General features: G+C 39.6%; 1 protein-coding gene across 2 annotated transcripts in view; it reads left to right on the top strand.

Annotated features, from left to right (window-relative positions):
* Positions 1-15,361, top strand: part of RDX (radixin) — a 106,792-nt gene extending 91,431 nt beyond the window's left edge. For both annotated transcript variants that reach the window (XM_061440237.1, XM_061440238.1), the window contains 2 exons: positions 9,764-9,861; positions 14,765-15,361. In XM_061440237.1, coding sequence (XP_061296221.1) covers positions 9,764-9,830 — 67 coding nt within the window. In that variant the 3' untranslated portion in view covers positions 9,831-9,861; positions 14,765-15,361. The remainder of the gene's footprint in view (positions 1-9,763; positions 9,862-14,764) is intronic.
* The last annotated feature ends 1,224 nt before the right edge of the window (positions 15,362-16,585 follow it).

Raw genomic sequence — 16,585 nt, 5'->3', positions numbered from 1 at the left:
CTTTAGGCCATACTTAACTACTTTAAGACTAAGTGTCATTTTTTAAAGAACTTGGTTAAATCATTAAAATTAAAAAAATTTAATTTTCATATGTAACCATGAAACTGAAGTCAGTAGGTAGAAATAAGGTAATACAGAAAAGTTAAGCTTACTTCCCTCTGTCCTCTAGTCTTGCAGCTCTCCCCAAAGTTAACTATTGGGTTGGCCAGAAAGTTCAGATTTTTCCATGAGATGTTATGGAAAAACCCGAATGAACTTTTGGCCAACCCAGTATTTTTTTCCAACTTATGCCTCCTGGAAATTACCTATCCATACAGAAGCATGGATATGTTATATACTACTTCTTGTTTACATGAGGTGTAGCATTCTGTATACATAGTTTGCACTTCTTTCACTGAATGGTGTAATTTGGAAATTATTACATAGAAGTACAAAACTACCACAGTATTTAATTATGTAGATGCCCCTTAACTTATGAACATTTATAGTTTTACTAATACTTTGCTTTATAAACAGTACTGCCATGTATTCTTGTACAAACACTGCTTGCATTTTATCCTGTTTAAGATACTGTGTCATAGTGTGGATGAGGTAAGTTTATAAAAGATTTAGATATTCTTAAAATAAAGGAGGTTTTTGGTTTACTCAAATGATGTAGGTGCACTTTTTACTTTTTAAAAATGTAAATAGTAATATGTGCTTATAGAAGCATCTTTATAAGAAAAGTAGACACTTTTCCTTTTCATAAATTGGATTTCTGTATTTCAGTTTAAAAGAGATGGCTGTAATGGTCTTTTCACTTTTGAGGGCTAAAGGGTAAAAGATCTGTCAGTATATAAAACTCCTTTGACTTCTTCAAATTTTATAATCAGAAAATGTTATTTAAAGAAAAAAGCAAATCAGTAGGGTAGGATTTTCTAAAGGTACTTTGGTAGCTTTTTGGTTTTTAATTTCCTTTGAGTGCCACCATTTCCTCAGTGTAGAGTTTTCATTTGCTTACTTTGATTAAAAATGAAAAATGGCAAGGTCAGATAATTGCAAACGAAGCACTTGACCATGACACCAAGCAGAGGCAAAAGTACTTCATAGAATATCAAAGTTTTCTTTGTTTTTTAAGGAGGTAGATCAACTTAATTCATCCTACTATTTATGTGATCTTCTTTTCTGACCTTAGGAAAATGTCCTTTGATTTCAGACTTTACTTTTCAGGTTAAATATTGCTCTTATACCTAGAGACTTTTGGTTAAGTGATTTTCTTGGACCCCAAATATTTTGGGGGGATACAACCTAGATTAGTTTTGAAGTGCTAATGATATTTCATGTTAATCAGAAGAAACAGTGATGTTAGTGGTTTGCAGTCTGCCTCTCTTCCTGTTCCCTTAGAGTCACAGTAAATTCTAAGCTAATGTACCAGAGAGGCTCATGAAGTCTAGGTCCTCAATCTGTAGTAGTTGCCATCTTTCTATTGCTCTTGCAGCTGCTGAGTTCTGTTTTTGCATAGGTTTTAGGCATGCTCAGAAATGTTTAGTCAAGTCAACATACGGACTTCCTAGCCCATGGTTATCCCCTTTCTAGGGGTGCAGGATCCTTTCCCAGATTCTCTTACTTTTTCAACAGCAGTTTTGTTTTTTACAATAGATATATAGATCCAGATGTTATCAGTCCAGATCAGGTTAGATAAACAGGCAGTTTGCTTGGCACTTAAAGAGTGTCTGAAATAGATGTGAAGCAGCACAATGTAATGAATTTCATCAGGGTTTGTATTATGATCTGGCCACTTTCTAGATATGTGACATTCAGAAGCCACTCAGCCATTTTGAGCCTCAGTTTCTCCATCTGTTAAATGAGAGTACCACTGACTGAGCATTGACTGTAATAATATACATGGAATATTCTGTTTACAGCCTGGTGTTTTAAAGGCATTTATTATGTCATTTTTGTTTTTCATAATATTTTTTGTTCATCTCTCAGTGTTGTATTAGTATTTGTACCTCCCTCAGTCCTGTGGGTTCTATTTTTTCTGTCTTCTGTTTGCCTTTTAAGGACTTTGTGATTCTCTTTAGAAGGTTCAGTTCAGTTCAGTCGCTCAGTTTTGTCCAACCCAGCATATTCATTCATGTTGCTCAGCATATGTTTATTGAGTGTGTGCCAGGCCCTGTACTATGTCTGTAGAGCTAAAATAGACAGTTTGTCCTGAGCATGAAGAGTTTGTGGTCTACTGCTAGAAAATAATGTGTGTGTTTGAACAAGTGAGGTTCAGGGAACCTCAGCCTCTGAATGTTGGAGTGTAGCAGGGCCCAGGCCTGCCCGGTCTACAGTACTTGGCTGTCTTAGTGACCTCATGCAGTGTTGTTGCTTGAGATACCATCTGTATGCTAAAAACAAATTTCGAGCCAAAACCCTCTCCCTTGTACTCCAGATGTGTGTGTCTATTTACCTGATATTTCCACTTTGATATCTAATAGGCATCTCAAACTTGTTACATCAAACCAAATTTGAGGTCTTCCTCCTCCTCCCCCCGCCCACTCATTACTGCATCAGCCTTCCACTTCCCCGACCCTTCTTTCAGTGGGTCTGGCCCAAACCTTGACTGTAATGTGATTCTTCTTTTCCTCTCTTAATCCACACCCAATCTAATCACGAACCTGTTGGCCCAACATTCAATAATACATTTAAAAAATAACCATTCATACACCCTCCACAGCTGTCAGCTCATCCCACAGACCAGGATTGCTTGTAGTGTTGTTGGCGCCTTCTGATGGGCTTTCTGGAGTCCTCTCTTGCTCTTCTACAGTCTATGAGGACAGTAGCCTTGGAAAGGTAAGTCAGATCCTGTCACTTATGCCTGAATAACCCCCAGACCTTTTCCATCTCAGTGAAAGCTATATCCCTCTCGGTGGCCATGCAGAGCCCAAGATCTGATCGCTTGTCACTCTGACCTTGTCTGCTGATTTCCCCTGTTCTCACTGAGTTGAGGTCAACTGGCTTCAGTGTTATCTTCTAAACTAGCCAGTGCTCCTGTTTACCTCAGTCGAGAATGACTTTTTCCCCAGATATTTTTACGATGCACTTCCTTATCACGTCCAGGATTTTGCTTCAGTGTCACCTCAGTGTGGCCTTCCCTTTACCACCCTATTTAAAATTGCACTTTGCCCCAGTATTCCCTACCTGTGTCTTTTAACTACTTCTCTATGTAGCACTTACTATCCAATGTACTATGCATATATTTTTATATTTCAATATATATGTTTGTGTATTTTTATTAAATGAATGGGGTGGATGAATTCTGGGAGCTTAGAAGGAAGGCATCTAATCTTGATGGAAGGCTCCCTGGAGGAGATGATTCCTAAGCCAAGTCTTTCAGGATGAGTTAGTCGGTGGTTGGGGGTGAGAGGCAAAGCTAGGAGGGCCATCCAGATAGCAGGAGTTATGTGTGCAAAAACCTCCAGACAAGGGCTATGCTGGAACTACCTATTTGTTCAGTCGCTGATTTCTGTCCGACCATTTGTGACCCCATGGGATGTGGATGTCCAGTGGTATTCTCAAGGCTGGTTTACACATGGGTTAAGGAAAAAATTGTACCTTAAGAGTAATTTCCAATACTAAAATCAGGGGTGTCAGCTATGTAAGCAGAGGCTGATAAAGTCTGGGACTAAAGCCAGCTGTAGAGTTGAGGGGCTAGACAGTAGAACTGCCTTGGGCTGTGGGTTAGGAAAGTTCACTTGGGTTACTTCTAGGGACCTGAGGACAGGTTAAGATGGCTTTTATGTTTGTTCTGGAGCTACTAAGGAACTTCTGTGGAGGAGCCCTTGGCATTTAGTCACCCGAATATTTTAGTGCCTGGTACCTTCCAGGTACTATGTACATACTAGTCACCGAGAATGTAATAGTGAAAAAGACTAGATCCTTACCAATGGGCTTACTTTGTATGGTAAAACATGAAACACACAGAGTAATTTAAAAGTTGTAAATTGTATTAGATTGGATCATGAAAAATTGATGATGTTCAGCCATCTTTGACCTATGAAAGCAACAGATCTATATTAATATTTTGAAAGGAACAAGGGAGTGAGTTGGGGAAAATATGATAATTAGGGTAGGAAGGTCGGAAGAAGTCTCTGAGAGGAAGTTGCATATAAAAAAAAAGATTTTAAAGTAAATCAAGACAGCAAATGTAAATGCCCGGAAGGATCAAAGGAGCACAGTGGGCCTGACGGGGAATCCACGCCTGTTCAGAGAGGGCTCAGCTCCTCAAAGCAGCACCCTCAGTGCTGCTGCGCCTTCTGATTCTCCAGGATAAGCCAGCAGACACCTTTTTAAAAAAGTGTCCAAAGAATAATGCTTTAAACATTCAAGTAGAAATGTAATTTTATGTGAAATCTCCTAAAGTTTGCATGTCATTTATTTCAAAACATTTAGAAAACATTTTGCAAGCCAAACAATGTGTCTGTTCTCCAAAAGTGGCCCACTGGACACTGCTTTATAAGCTTTGCTTTAAAGCATTCCAAGGGGAGAGAAAAGCATGTGCAAAGAACTTGAGGCAAGAAAGGGCTTCAACTGGTTCAAGGAACAGGAAAGAGGGCAGTATGTCCAGAGCTAAGTGAGCCTGAGGGAGAGTTATCTGTGAGATGAAGTTGGAAAGGAGCCCACAGAAGCACAGGTCAGAAGTGGAGGGACAGACGTGCAAATTTAGTGTGTGCCAGACAAGCATGCACCTTGGGACCATATGCCTGGAGGGACAGACACCCTTTCCTAATCTGTACAAGGATACCATAAATGCTGCAGGCGTCCTTGAAGGTAGGTGCACTATCCCATTTCAGACTTCAGTAACCTGCTTCCCTGGTGGTTCAGACAGTAAAGAACCCGCAGGAGACCCAGGTTCGATCCCTGGGTTGGGAAGGTCCCCTGGAGAAGGGAATGGCAACCCACTCCAGTATTCTTGCCTAGAGAATTCCATGGACAGGGGAGCCTGGTGAGCTACAGTCCATAGGGTCCCAAAGAGTCAGACAAGACTGAGTGACTAACACACACAAAACTTGCCCAAAGGCCACTATAATGGCAGAGTGTGCCTTGGGTATGGGTTTCTTTGAATTGAAAGTCGCCCTCCCCCTGCTTTTTAAAAATATAAAAGGTTAAGTTTCCAATCGAGACATTTTCACATGACTGCCCTTTGGAGGATTTTCCTGTCTGCGTAACTTAAAGTGAGTGAATTCATTAGAGGGCAAAGAAGAATGCTCTAAATATTGTACTGAATATAGAGTAACACTGACCTGGAGACCAAACTCCATCAAATTGGAGATCAGACTTATTCCACTTCTTGTATGGGCTAGTAATGCCAACCTGTGAAGAGTTTAGTGCTCTCATTTTCAAGAGAAGGTGAGTGTAGCTTTAAGATTTTAAGTTGAAATATGTGATTTATTCTTGTGAGGGTAAGAAAACATCCTTTTATTTTTATTGAGTGTTAAAGCTCTCAAAATCAAATGGGTCTGTGCTCAAGGGATCTTAGAAATCTAGTGGAAAATAAAATTTGAGATGAAGATGGTTATGGCTAGAAACAGGCCATTTCAGCTAGTTAATAGATGTTAAATAAAATATATTTCTTGAATTTGGTGAGCAGGACCTCAGTAATAAGAAGTGAACTTGGTCTAGAAGAAAATTCAAGAGACTGAGGATCAGATTGCCTAGAGAGTTTCAGCCAAAGAGGAGCCACGGAGGAAGGCGGCTGCAGAGTGAGGCCTGAGAAACAAGTCTCTGCAGCCTTGAGACAAGTTCACACTTTAAGTGAGCCACCTGAGGAAATGCCTATGGAGATTTCTAAGCTAATTTCCAGAGCTAAATGTGATGAAATATTTCATTAAAATTCACCAGCTGTTTGGTTTGGTTTTTTTTTTTTTGGTCACTTATTAGAATATTTGAAGACAGAGAAAGTAGCATAATTAAAAACATTCTTCAGATGCTCTGTGTGGGTTATTTGCTTTACCTTGTCGATAAAAAATGGATCTGATTTAACTTTCCTAAGAATTCTTTTAAACTACTAGATTTTTGCCTGTGGAATTAAAAGGAAAATTGTACTTTTCGGAGAAAAATCGCTAGGATTATATTTCGCTTTGAGGTTAGTAGACTGTAATTACTGAAAAAAGTAGGAGTCATCAAAATTTTTCTGTAAAGATATTAAATATTTTCAGTTCCAGATATTAAATATTTTCAACTTCGCGTGCCAGACAGTTTCTGTCGCATCTCACAGCCCCGCTGTTCTGGCACGAGAGCAGCCATAGGTGATGTGAGTGAAGGAGCCTGGCTACCTTCCAATAAAACTTCATTCACAGACACTGAAATCCGACTTTCTTATACTTTTATGTGTCATGATATCATCTTCTTTTGACTTTTAAATCATGGTCTCAACAACAAAAAAATAGATGAGCTGAATGGTCCTTGAGCCATAGTTTGCTGACCTCTGAATTAAAGGATTTTAAAAACCATTAGATTCTTCCAAGGGCCAGTAATGCGGCTTTCTCAGCTGTCTAGATTGTTTATTTCATGGTAGAGGGGTTTTATTTTGTAATAATGAAGAGATTTCCTTATAAATTTTAAAATTTTCCAGCAGGGATTCTCAAACTGGGTACATCAGAATCATCTGAAGACTTCGTTAAAATGCCAATTTGCAGGGCTCCTCCCTCCCAAAGTTTCTGATCCAGCAAGTCTGTGTGGGGCCCAAGAACTTGGATCTTTAACCAGGAGGCTGATGCTGCTGTTCTGGGACCATACTTTGAGAATCACTTACTTAGAATGAGGATGTGCGCCCCTGTGAGACTAACACAGTTGCTTCTTTTACTCAGTGTTCTCAGAGTAGCTATTGACTAATCTACCTAGAGGGCTTGAAACCTTCAAATTCTAATGATTAAAAGATCAAAGATAATTGGAACCAAATTATACCTCTGTTATAGTATTTTTCCTCCATCGGTTTCTGAAAGTTTTAAACACAAATGAGAGAGTGCTTTTAACAGGGTTAGGGAAAGGAATGTGCCTAGGAGAAATATGAACAAAAAAATGTTATTATATACAGTACATTTTCTTAGTAAATATATATATAATAGATATTCAGGCATCAGGTTTTAAAATAGTACATTCCCAGTCGCTTTGGCATTTGGTATTCCTCCCCTATCACATCACCCTTTTTTTTTTAACTGTTTGTATCTACAGTATGTCTTCTTTTGCATGCATAGGGACTTGACCTAATTTTGATTACACACACACACACACACACACACACACACACCTGTTTTGATGAACATAGCTGTGGTTCATTCATTTTCACTGCCCTGAAAGTGTCTTGTCTCATGAATGCACTATAATTTTTCTACTTTCTTAATGATGCCCACTTGGATTGTTCCTAGTATTTTTTATTTTACAAACAATATAGCCTGAAATCTTGAACATGTTTCCTAGTAACGTAAGCAACAGGATCTGCACCTATGGAGGGGAATTGATCAGTTCAGCTTTTCTGTGTCAGCATCAACTTGTGTTTCAAAGGAAGAATATGTCCGCACTGATTCGAGCACACTTGCTATCACTAGATTTTTAACTTTTTGCCAGTTTGAAAGGTTTAAAATGTGCTTTTAGTTTGCATTTTCTTGATTACTAATATAGTTCAGAATTTTTCTTAAATTTATGGACCTTTCATGTCTCCTTTGAAATAGCCTTTTTTGCCTGTTTTCTTTAAAAGTTTTTCCACCTTGTTTTGGTAGTTCTGACTAGTTTTGACCCTTTCTTATTGTTCTACATAAATTTTATAATTAAATACCATAGGGAAAAAACCTTTTTGTTGGAAATACATTAATAGATTAATTTGGAAAAAATTACATCTGTACAATACTTAAATATTTCTAGTCATGAATATGTAATGTCTCTGGATTTATTTATGTCTTCCTTAATACTTTTCAGTAAAGTTTAAATTTTCCATTAAGATCACCTATTTCTTTTGTTAGACTTATTATTAAGCATCTTATTTTTACCATCTTTTTAGTAGTTATATTTTAAAACTATTTGTGGCTGGTATATAAAAATGAAGTTGATTTTTGTTTGCTGATCTTATATTTAAGAATCTTGCTCAATTCTTACTATTTCTCATAATTTCTGAAGCCTTTTGGGCTTTCTGCATAAATAGGCCTCTTCTGCAGTTAATACCGTTCTCAGTCTGTCTTCTCAATCCATATAACTTCTTTTCCTTATCTACCAACTTGATTTGACTAAAGCTTTTGGTACAATGTAGAACCTCATTTCTAATTTAAAAAGATCCTTCTAACATTTGCCATGACATATATTTGCTGTTTTGGTAGATGACCTTTATCAGGTTAATGAAACTTCTTTATATGTATATGCCTATTTTGCCAAGAGTTTTTCTTAAATAAAAAGGATGCTTAAAATTTGTCAAATGCAATTTCTTTGTATTTTGAGATAATATGTGTGTGTGCTTGTTTGTTAGCATATTGAATTAGTAGATTTTTCTAGTATTAAACCAAATTTCATTCTCAGGATAACTTAGTATGATTTACATCCTACCCTATGGCTTGGCACTCCATGAACAGAGTCACCTGTATTGTGAATATATGCCTCGCTGATGTGTATGTATCTCTCACTCACAGCCTCCATCCCCATCACGAGTTGCTGTTTTTCTTAGAGGGCTTTTAATTTTATGGTGCCACCTGCTGGCGAGCTTTCAACATTTCTGATACTCTTTTTCACCTCTTAGGCCAATGCATGCATGGTTTTCTCTGTTATAACTGTAACCCCTCATTTATTTTTATTTTCTTTCTTATACCATAATATTTATTCACTTGACTCTCTAATCCTCCTTTCTCTTGCTCGTATGAAAATTTTTTTCAGTATACTCATGACAGTCATTCTCTTTTCCTTCCTTTTCCTTCTCTCCTGTTTTGTTCCTTTATGGGTACTATAAATCTACCTCATTGTTAAGAATGATGAGAACAGTGCTGGTTACTAGGGGGAAATATACAGCAATACATTGTAGACTGACATTTGGTACAATAAAGTGCCAGCTCTGCTAACCTTCAAAGTCTTTGAAAATACTTAAAATTTTCTGTAAAGTGTTCTTAAATTTCAAATACTAGTTAATCACCCTCTAATTAATTCTGCCCATTTAACATCAAAGTTCACTATAAAGAATAAATTGTAAAACTCCTTTGTTTCATTGTTTCTGTGTTCCTTTATCCAAGTTTTGAGAGTTCTACTGTATTTTACTACAAAGACTGATGCATTAAACTGCTTGGAAACCAAACTAGTCATCCATAACATGGTTTCCATGGGAAACAGCCCACCATAGCTGCCCTTTTGATAAATAACCCACCTATAAGATAGAGATTATCAGTAACTGCGTTTCCAATTGCTTAACCCTCAAGCATAGAAAATATGGTTAACAATATTTTCCATTCTCCCTGGTCACAAGACTAAGACTAGTTTGTGCGGAAAGGCTGCAACCATGAGAATCCTAGCATCTCTTTAAAAAGGAGATTTAACATTATTCTTATTTTCACATTGTAATAATTGTGGAGATTCAAAAGTGATTGAAAAAGAAAAGTTAGAGGTTAAAGATTAGGAAAGAGATTGCTTTGGCAATTTGGTTACCTAGAGGGCCCTACAGAATGCAGGGGACAAGGGTGCTTCTGGCTTCTGTACTACAGCGCTGGCTTCCTTCTGTATTCTTTTGCTGAAATGCTTTCTAACCTTTCTATGTCTCTTTTAAAAGGTGGGGACCCAAACTGTATGCATTGTTCCAGATGCGTTCTTGCCAAAGCAGTATAAAGCAAATGTAACAGTTAGGAAGAAGGCTCTTTCCCTCACTGGGTAAGTACAACTGGTAACAGATTCCCAGTAGACCTGCCACACCCTTGCCACCTCAGAAATGCTGGCAGGACCCCATAAAACCTGAATCTGTGCATCCACAGCCCCGAGCTTTTAGTCTAGTGAAATGCCAGTCAAAAGAGTTGACCCAGAGCCAGCCCTCCCTGTGCAGCACCTAATCTCACCCACTCTAGATTCTTTCTCAGCTGTTTGCCTCTCTCAGCTCTTTGCCAGTCAAGAACATTGAGGTCAGACAGAGTTTACTACAGTGAGATTTTAGCTGTAATCTTCATGAGATGATTAGACATGCTACTTTAGACTATTCTCTTACTTTGTGAAAGAACCTTCTTGATGTAGAGTAACGCTGTGCCAGCTCACACATATGGTACTTGTGTGCTGCTAGAAGGATTTTTTTTTTTTCTTATTTGAAAAAATGTTCAGATATACTTAAAAATGAAGTGTCATACCTATGTATTAAGTAAAAGAATTCCAGAATTGGTTCGTAAACCAGATTAGTATTGTGCGTTGATCACAATTTGGAAATATTTAAAAATCATTGCTCAATGTGATTACCACATGAAATTGTTTCAAAGTTATGTTAAGACTCATCCCATTTCTAAATAAAACTACGGCAGTACAGTTTATCTTATAGATCTTGAATGGCACATTTGAGTCTCCCAACTTGCTGTTTAAACCTCCCCAAATTCTACACACAAAACTCAGAATATATTTGAGACAATACTTTAAGACGTGGAATTACTGTTACTTTTTAGATTCTTTTCATGTGACATTAAACAAACGGTGATATATTTTCACTTAGCCTGGATAATTTTTAGAAATGATTTGCTTGTTTGGCCTTGATATTTATTAATTTTCTAATCCCAAACTCCCAATACTTCCCTTCCCAATTCTTACTCCCCTTTGGCAATTGCAAGTGTGTTCTCTATGTCTGTGAGTCTGTTTCTGTTTCATAGATCTGTGTCAGATTTAGATTTCAAATGTAAGTGACATCATATGGTATTTGTCTTTCTAACCTATTTTGCTTGGTACGATATCTCTAGTTCCATCCATGTTGCTGCAAATGGCATTATTTCACTCTTTTTAATTACCTTGACTTCTGGATTGCTATGAATTGAGTTTAAGGTCATTCACTGAATCTCTGACATTCCATGACATTCCCAAAATATTTTCATTGTTTTGAAATCCACTTGAAGGGCTTGATTTGAAAGGCGTGTAGCTGTTTGTGACTCCATAGAATCTAGTTAATCTTATTCTTGATATTTGAGCTAAAATCCTTGGTTAAAACATGTTCTGAACAATCCAGATTGCCACAAATAATACTGTTCTTAGCTATTCATCTTTAAACCATTAATTCCAATGCAGGCATTTATGTAAGTAACTTCCATTTTGGAAAGTAGGAAGTCAAGAGATACCTAGAATAACAGGCAAGTTTGGCCTTGGAGTACAAAATGAAGCAAGGAAAAAGCTAACAGAGTTTTGCCAAGAGAACACACTGGTCATAGCAAACACCCTCTTCCAACAACACAAGAGGTGACTCCATACATGGATATCACCAGATGTTCAATACTGAAATCAGATTGATTATATTCTTTGCAGTGAAAGATGGAGAAGCTCTATACAGTAAGCAAAAACAAGACTGGGAGCTGACTGTGGCTCAGATCATGAACTCCTTATTGCAAAATCCAGGCTTAAATTGAAGAAAGTAGGGAAAACCACTAGGCCATTCAGGTATGACCTAAATGAAATCCATTACAGTTATACAGTGGAAATGAGAAATAGATTCAAGGGATTAGATCTGATAGAGCACCTGAAGAACTATGGGCAGAGGTTCGTAACACTGTACAAGAAGCAGTGATCAAAATCATCACCAAGAAAAAGAAATGCAAAAAGGTAAAATGGTTGTCTTGAGAAGCACACATAGCTGAAAAATAAGAGACGTGCAAGGCAAGGGAGAAAAGGAAACATATATCCACCTGAATGCAGAGTTCCAAAGAACAGCAAGGAGAGATAAGAAAGCCTTCCTCAGTGAACAATGCAAAGAAATAGAGGAAAACAATAGAATGGGAAAGACTAGAGATCTCTTCAAGAAAATTAGAGATACCAAGGGAACATTTCATGCAAAGATGGACACAATAAAGGACAGACGCTTTGTGGACCTAACAGAAGCAGAAGATATTAAGAAGAGGTGGCAAGAATACAAGACAAACTATACCAAAAAAGATATTAATGACCCAGATAACCATGATGATGTGATCACTCACCTAGAGCCAAAAATCCTGGAGTGCAAACTCAGGTGGGCTTTAGGAGGCATTACTACAAACAAAGCTAGCAAAGGTGATGGAAATCCAGTTGAGCTATTTCAAATCCTAAAAGATGATGCTGTGAAAGTGCTGCATTCATTATGCTAGCGAATTTGGAAAACTCAGCAGTGGCCACAGAACTGGAAAAGGTCAGTTTTCAGTCCAATCCCAAAGAAGGCCAATGCCAAAAAATATGCAAACTGCCACACAATTGTAGTCATATCACATGCTAGCAAAGTAATGCTCAAATTCTCCAAGCCAGGCTTCAACAGTATGTGAACTGAGAACTTCCAGATGTTCAAGCTGGATTTAGAAATGGCAGAGGAACCAGAGATCAAATTAACAACATTTGTTGGATCATAGAAAAAGCAAACGAATTCCAGAAAAACATGTACTTCTGCTTCATTGACTAAGCTAAAGCCTTTGACTGTGGATCACAACAAACTGGAAAATTCTTAAAGAGATGGGAATACCAGACCACCTTACTTGCCTCCTGCAAAACCTGAATGCAGGTCAAGAAGCAACAGTTAGAACCAGACATGGAACAATGGACTGGTTCAAAATTGGGAAAGGAGTATGTCAAGGCTGTCTATTGTCACCCTGCTTATTTAACTTCTATGCAGAGTACATCATATGAAATGCTGGGCCTGAAGCACAGCTAGAATCAAGATTGCAGGGAGAAATGCCAACCTCACATAAGCGGGTGACACGACCCTTACAGTAGAAAGTGAAGAGGAACTAAAGAGCTTCTAAATGAAGGTGAAAGAGGAGAGTGAAAAAGCTGGCTTAAAACTCAACATTAAAAAAACTAAGATCATGGCATCTGGTCCCATCATTTCATGGCAAATAGATGGGGAAACAATGGAAACAGTGAAAGACTTTATTTTCTTGGGTTCCAAAATCACTGGGGTTGGTGATTGCAGGCATGAAATTAAAAGACGCTTGCTCTTTGGAAAAAAAGCTATGACAGACCTAGACAGCATATTAAAAAGCAGAGACATTACTTTGCTGACAAAGGTCTGTCTAGTCAAAACTATGGTTTTTCCAGTAGTCATATGTGGATATTGAGAGTTGGACCATAAGGAAGGCTGAGTGCCAAAGAATTGATGATTTTTAACTGTGGTGTTGGAGAAGACTCTTGAGAGTCCCTTGGACTGTAAGGAGATCAAACTAGTCAATCCTAACGGAAATCAACCCTGAATATTCATTGGAAGGACTGATGCTAAAGCTGAAGCTTCAATACTTTGGCCACCTGATGTGAAAAGCTGACTCATTAGAAAAGACCGTGATGCTGGAAAAGATTGAAGGCAGGAAAAGGGGACGACAGAGGATGAGATGGTTAGAGAATATCACCAACTCAATGGACATGAGTTCAAACAAGCTCCAGGAGATGGTGAAGGACAAGAAACTCTGCCATGCTGCAGTCCATGGGGTCGCAAAGAGTCGGACACAACTAAGCAACTGAACACCACCACCAACAAAATCCTTCCAATTGAAATTTGCACATCCTTCAGCTTGAAAAGTCACACAGTTGTCCACCTCAGAAGAACAGCTGGGCCCCTCCTTAGCTGATTATAGTGTTATTGACCCAAGGAAAAAGACAGGGACTTCTGACAGGTTTCTGGTCCTGCGGATTTCTCTATCAGAATCCTTACCCTCTGCCTTGTGATTGAGTGGTCCTGAGGGATTATGATGGCGAGAAATTAGACGTGACATGGATAGCCATGGACCAACGAACTATAGCTGGCAGGTGTCTTCAGGGATAGAACACCTACAGCCTTGGGTGCCAGGCTGTATCTGAGTCATGAAGTGGCCCCAGAGGCCTCTGGTTGTCTGGTGCGTTCAGACCAACAGGCTTCTTATTCTCAACCTTTGCTGCTAAGTCAGTTCAGTCATGTCTGACTCTGTGCATAGATGGCAGCCCACCAGGCTCCCCCGTCCCTGGGATTCTCCAGGCAAGAACACGAGTGTGTTGCCATTTCCTTCTCTAGTTCTCAGCCTTTAGGCCTTGTCATTTCTCTGAGGTGCTAGGCTGATTTTGGTTCAGGAGACTGGGTTAGACCTGGTCTGATGACCTTTCCTGGGCCCCTGGTCGTGGGGGAGGGGGAGTGGCCTGAGGTGGGTAAGACAGAACTGGTGAAAATAAAGTCACTGATTCTTTGGGCACACCTGTCTCACGGCTCAGCTGCTTCTCTTGTGATTCACATACAAAGGCTTATCAGACTGTGACGTTAAGGGGAGTTTGTTTATACCATGATCTCATATCTGCATCAAGATTCTGGAACACGGCAAGATCTATCATGTTAGATTCCTTCTGAGAACCAAGAATGATTTTAGCAAGGCTGAGGTCACAGTGTAGAGTCTGTGGAACCACCTTTGTTTTGTTGCAATGTGTACATTATTGTGTTTCCTTTGTGGCATTCCATCCCCCTTCATAATTCAATAGTAAACTCAGTCTTGGCTAGGTGTCACCGGAAAGGTGTTCAGGGTGGTGCCCTTTTCAACCGTATTATGGTGATATATAAAAGTTGTGTTTTCTTCTCTCTTGCCTAATTTTCCTGTTCACTTTCTGTGTCTTCATGCAGGTCCCTGGCATCTGACACATGGCGAGTTTTAAGATAAGGTCATACCAAGACATGCCTGATGATTTGAACGTCTCTCTCCCCCAAAGTCCAGAATCTCAGCTGGAGCCCAATGGACAAATGTTCCCTCAGTCAGGGCTCTTGTTGGTGGTTCTTTCCACACCTGTCGACTGTTGGCTTCCCTTTTCTTGCTATTCTGTCTCTCTCCTCACCCTTCTCGATTGTCTTTCCTAAGGACAGAGCTTAGAGAGCTGGGCCAGGGCAGGCGAGCTCTGCACTGCGCCCGAAAGTCCTAAGCCAGCATCCTGTCTTCAAGGCTCCATCCTCACAACAGATGCCTGAAGGCGTAGGCTTCTGAGAACCCACTTTTTTCTGCATGACTAGCTTGTAAGGAGGGATAAGCTGAGAGGATTTCCAAGAACTTTCCATTAAAAAAATGTGACATTTTTGGCTTTGAACCGAGAGCAGACTCAGTGGTATATAGCTCTGTTTCCTGGCACACATCTGTGGAATCTGGAAAAATTGTTGCAGCACTCTCTTTCATTCCTGGCTGTTTGTATAACTGTACATAAATGTAGCAATAAATATATTCTAACATCAGCCTGGGGCACTAGTTTCTGCTTGATTCTGCACACTGATGGTGGGCAGTGACTACCACATTCTCGAGGAACTGCCCTACCGGCCAGCGGGCTTGCCTGCCGTGTCTCAGCTTCTTGTCTTCTCCGATTTTACAGAGTGTTAGCTTGGAGTCGGCCAGTGTTTGAGAAAGAAGGCTGAGGGGTATGGTGGCAGAGCTGGGACGTGAAGCCACATTATTAATTTACTAGGTGGCACTATTCCTGACACTGCAAAGTGGCTTGAATGTCTGAGGACTGAAGCGTAGAGGATTGGGTGACAGGTTGCAACAGGAGTCGGCTTTTTCAATAGCCACTCTTACATCCTTGAAGAATGTATTGTGCTTCAACTATATGACAGGTGCTCACCGGTCAGGCACAGAATTACCTCTTAAAGACTTTGAGAAAAACCACACAAAATATGCCAGCATGATATTGAATCTGTCCCTGAGGTTTTCCAAGGGCACTAAGTCAGTCTGGTTGTTTTAGAAACTGTGCCTTTCCAAAGGGAGCACATAGGAAACAACTTTTTTGTTATGCCGTTGTCAACTTCAAGAAATATTTGTTCCCAGGCTGGTCTCATAGTTTATTTGAAGTCTTTGCTTTATCAGGCATTTTTTATAACTTGAAAGATATCCCATACTTTGTGTGGTTTCTTATCACACTGCGGTTTTCCAGGCCGCTCCTTGATGACAAGCGGCAGGTGGTATAGAAGCATTCGGCCTTAAGGCCTGGGGGTGCAGTGCAGCCCGGAGCTGGGATCCTGTGGCCGGGGTTCTCAGGCAGCACTTGAGAGACTGCTGTTCCATGTTAAAACAGTGCAGACTGAAACACTTAAGGAAATCACCTGGTTGGGGCCTTTGAACCACTGATCAGGTAACAATTCAAACAGCCAGGTATGTGCTTACTTTCACCTTTTAATAGATCCATCGGAGACCCCAAGGCTTGAGGTCAACAGGGAATGGCGCAGCGTGGGCTGCTGCTACTGCAGCAAATTCCCATGTGCTACCATCAGACGGATCTTTCCACACACAGATCGGTCTGGCTATGACTGCTGATACAGGGAGAATTACCAGAAAAGAGACAGGATGAATGATCAGTTGCCTCTGTTACAGTGTGATGAAAGAGAAACACAACTATAGATAATGCCACATAACCAGCTGCTCACAAGCTTGTTCGTGGAGGTGGGGAAGGTTGCAGATTTTTAGCC

Source organism: Bos javanicus, chromosome 15 (genome assembly GCF_032452875.1).
Source record: "Bos javanicus breed banteng chromosome 15, ARS-OSU_banteng_1.0, whole genome shotgun sequence".
In the NCBI taxonomy this organism is placed as follows: Eukaryota; Metazoa; Chordata; class Mammalia; order Artiodactyla; family Bovidae; genus Bos; species Bos javanicus.
Note: the sequence above shows the minus strand (reverse complement) of the source record. Positions and strands in the feature narration are given on the sequence as shown.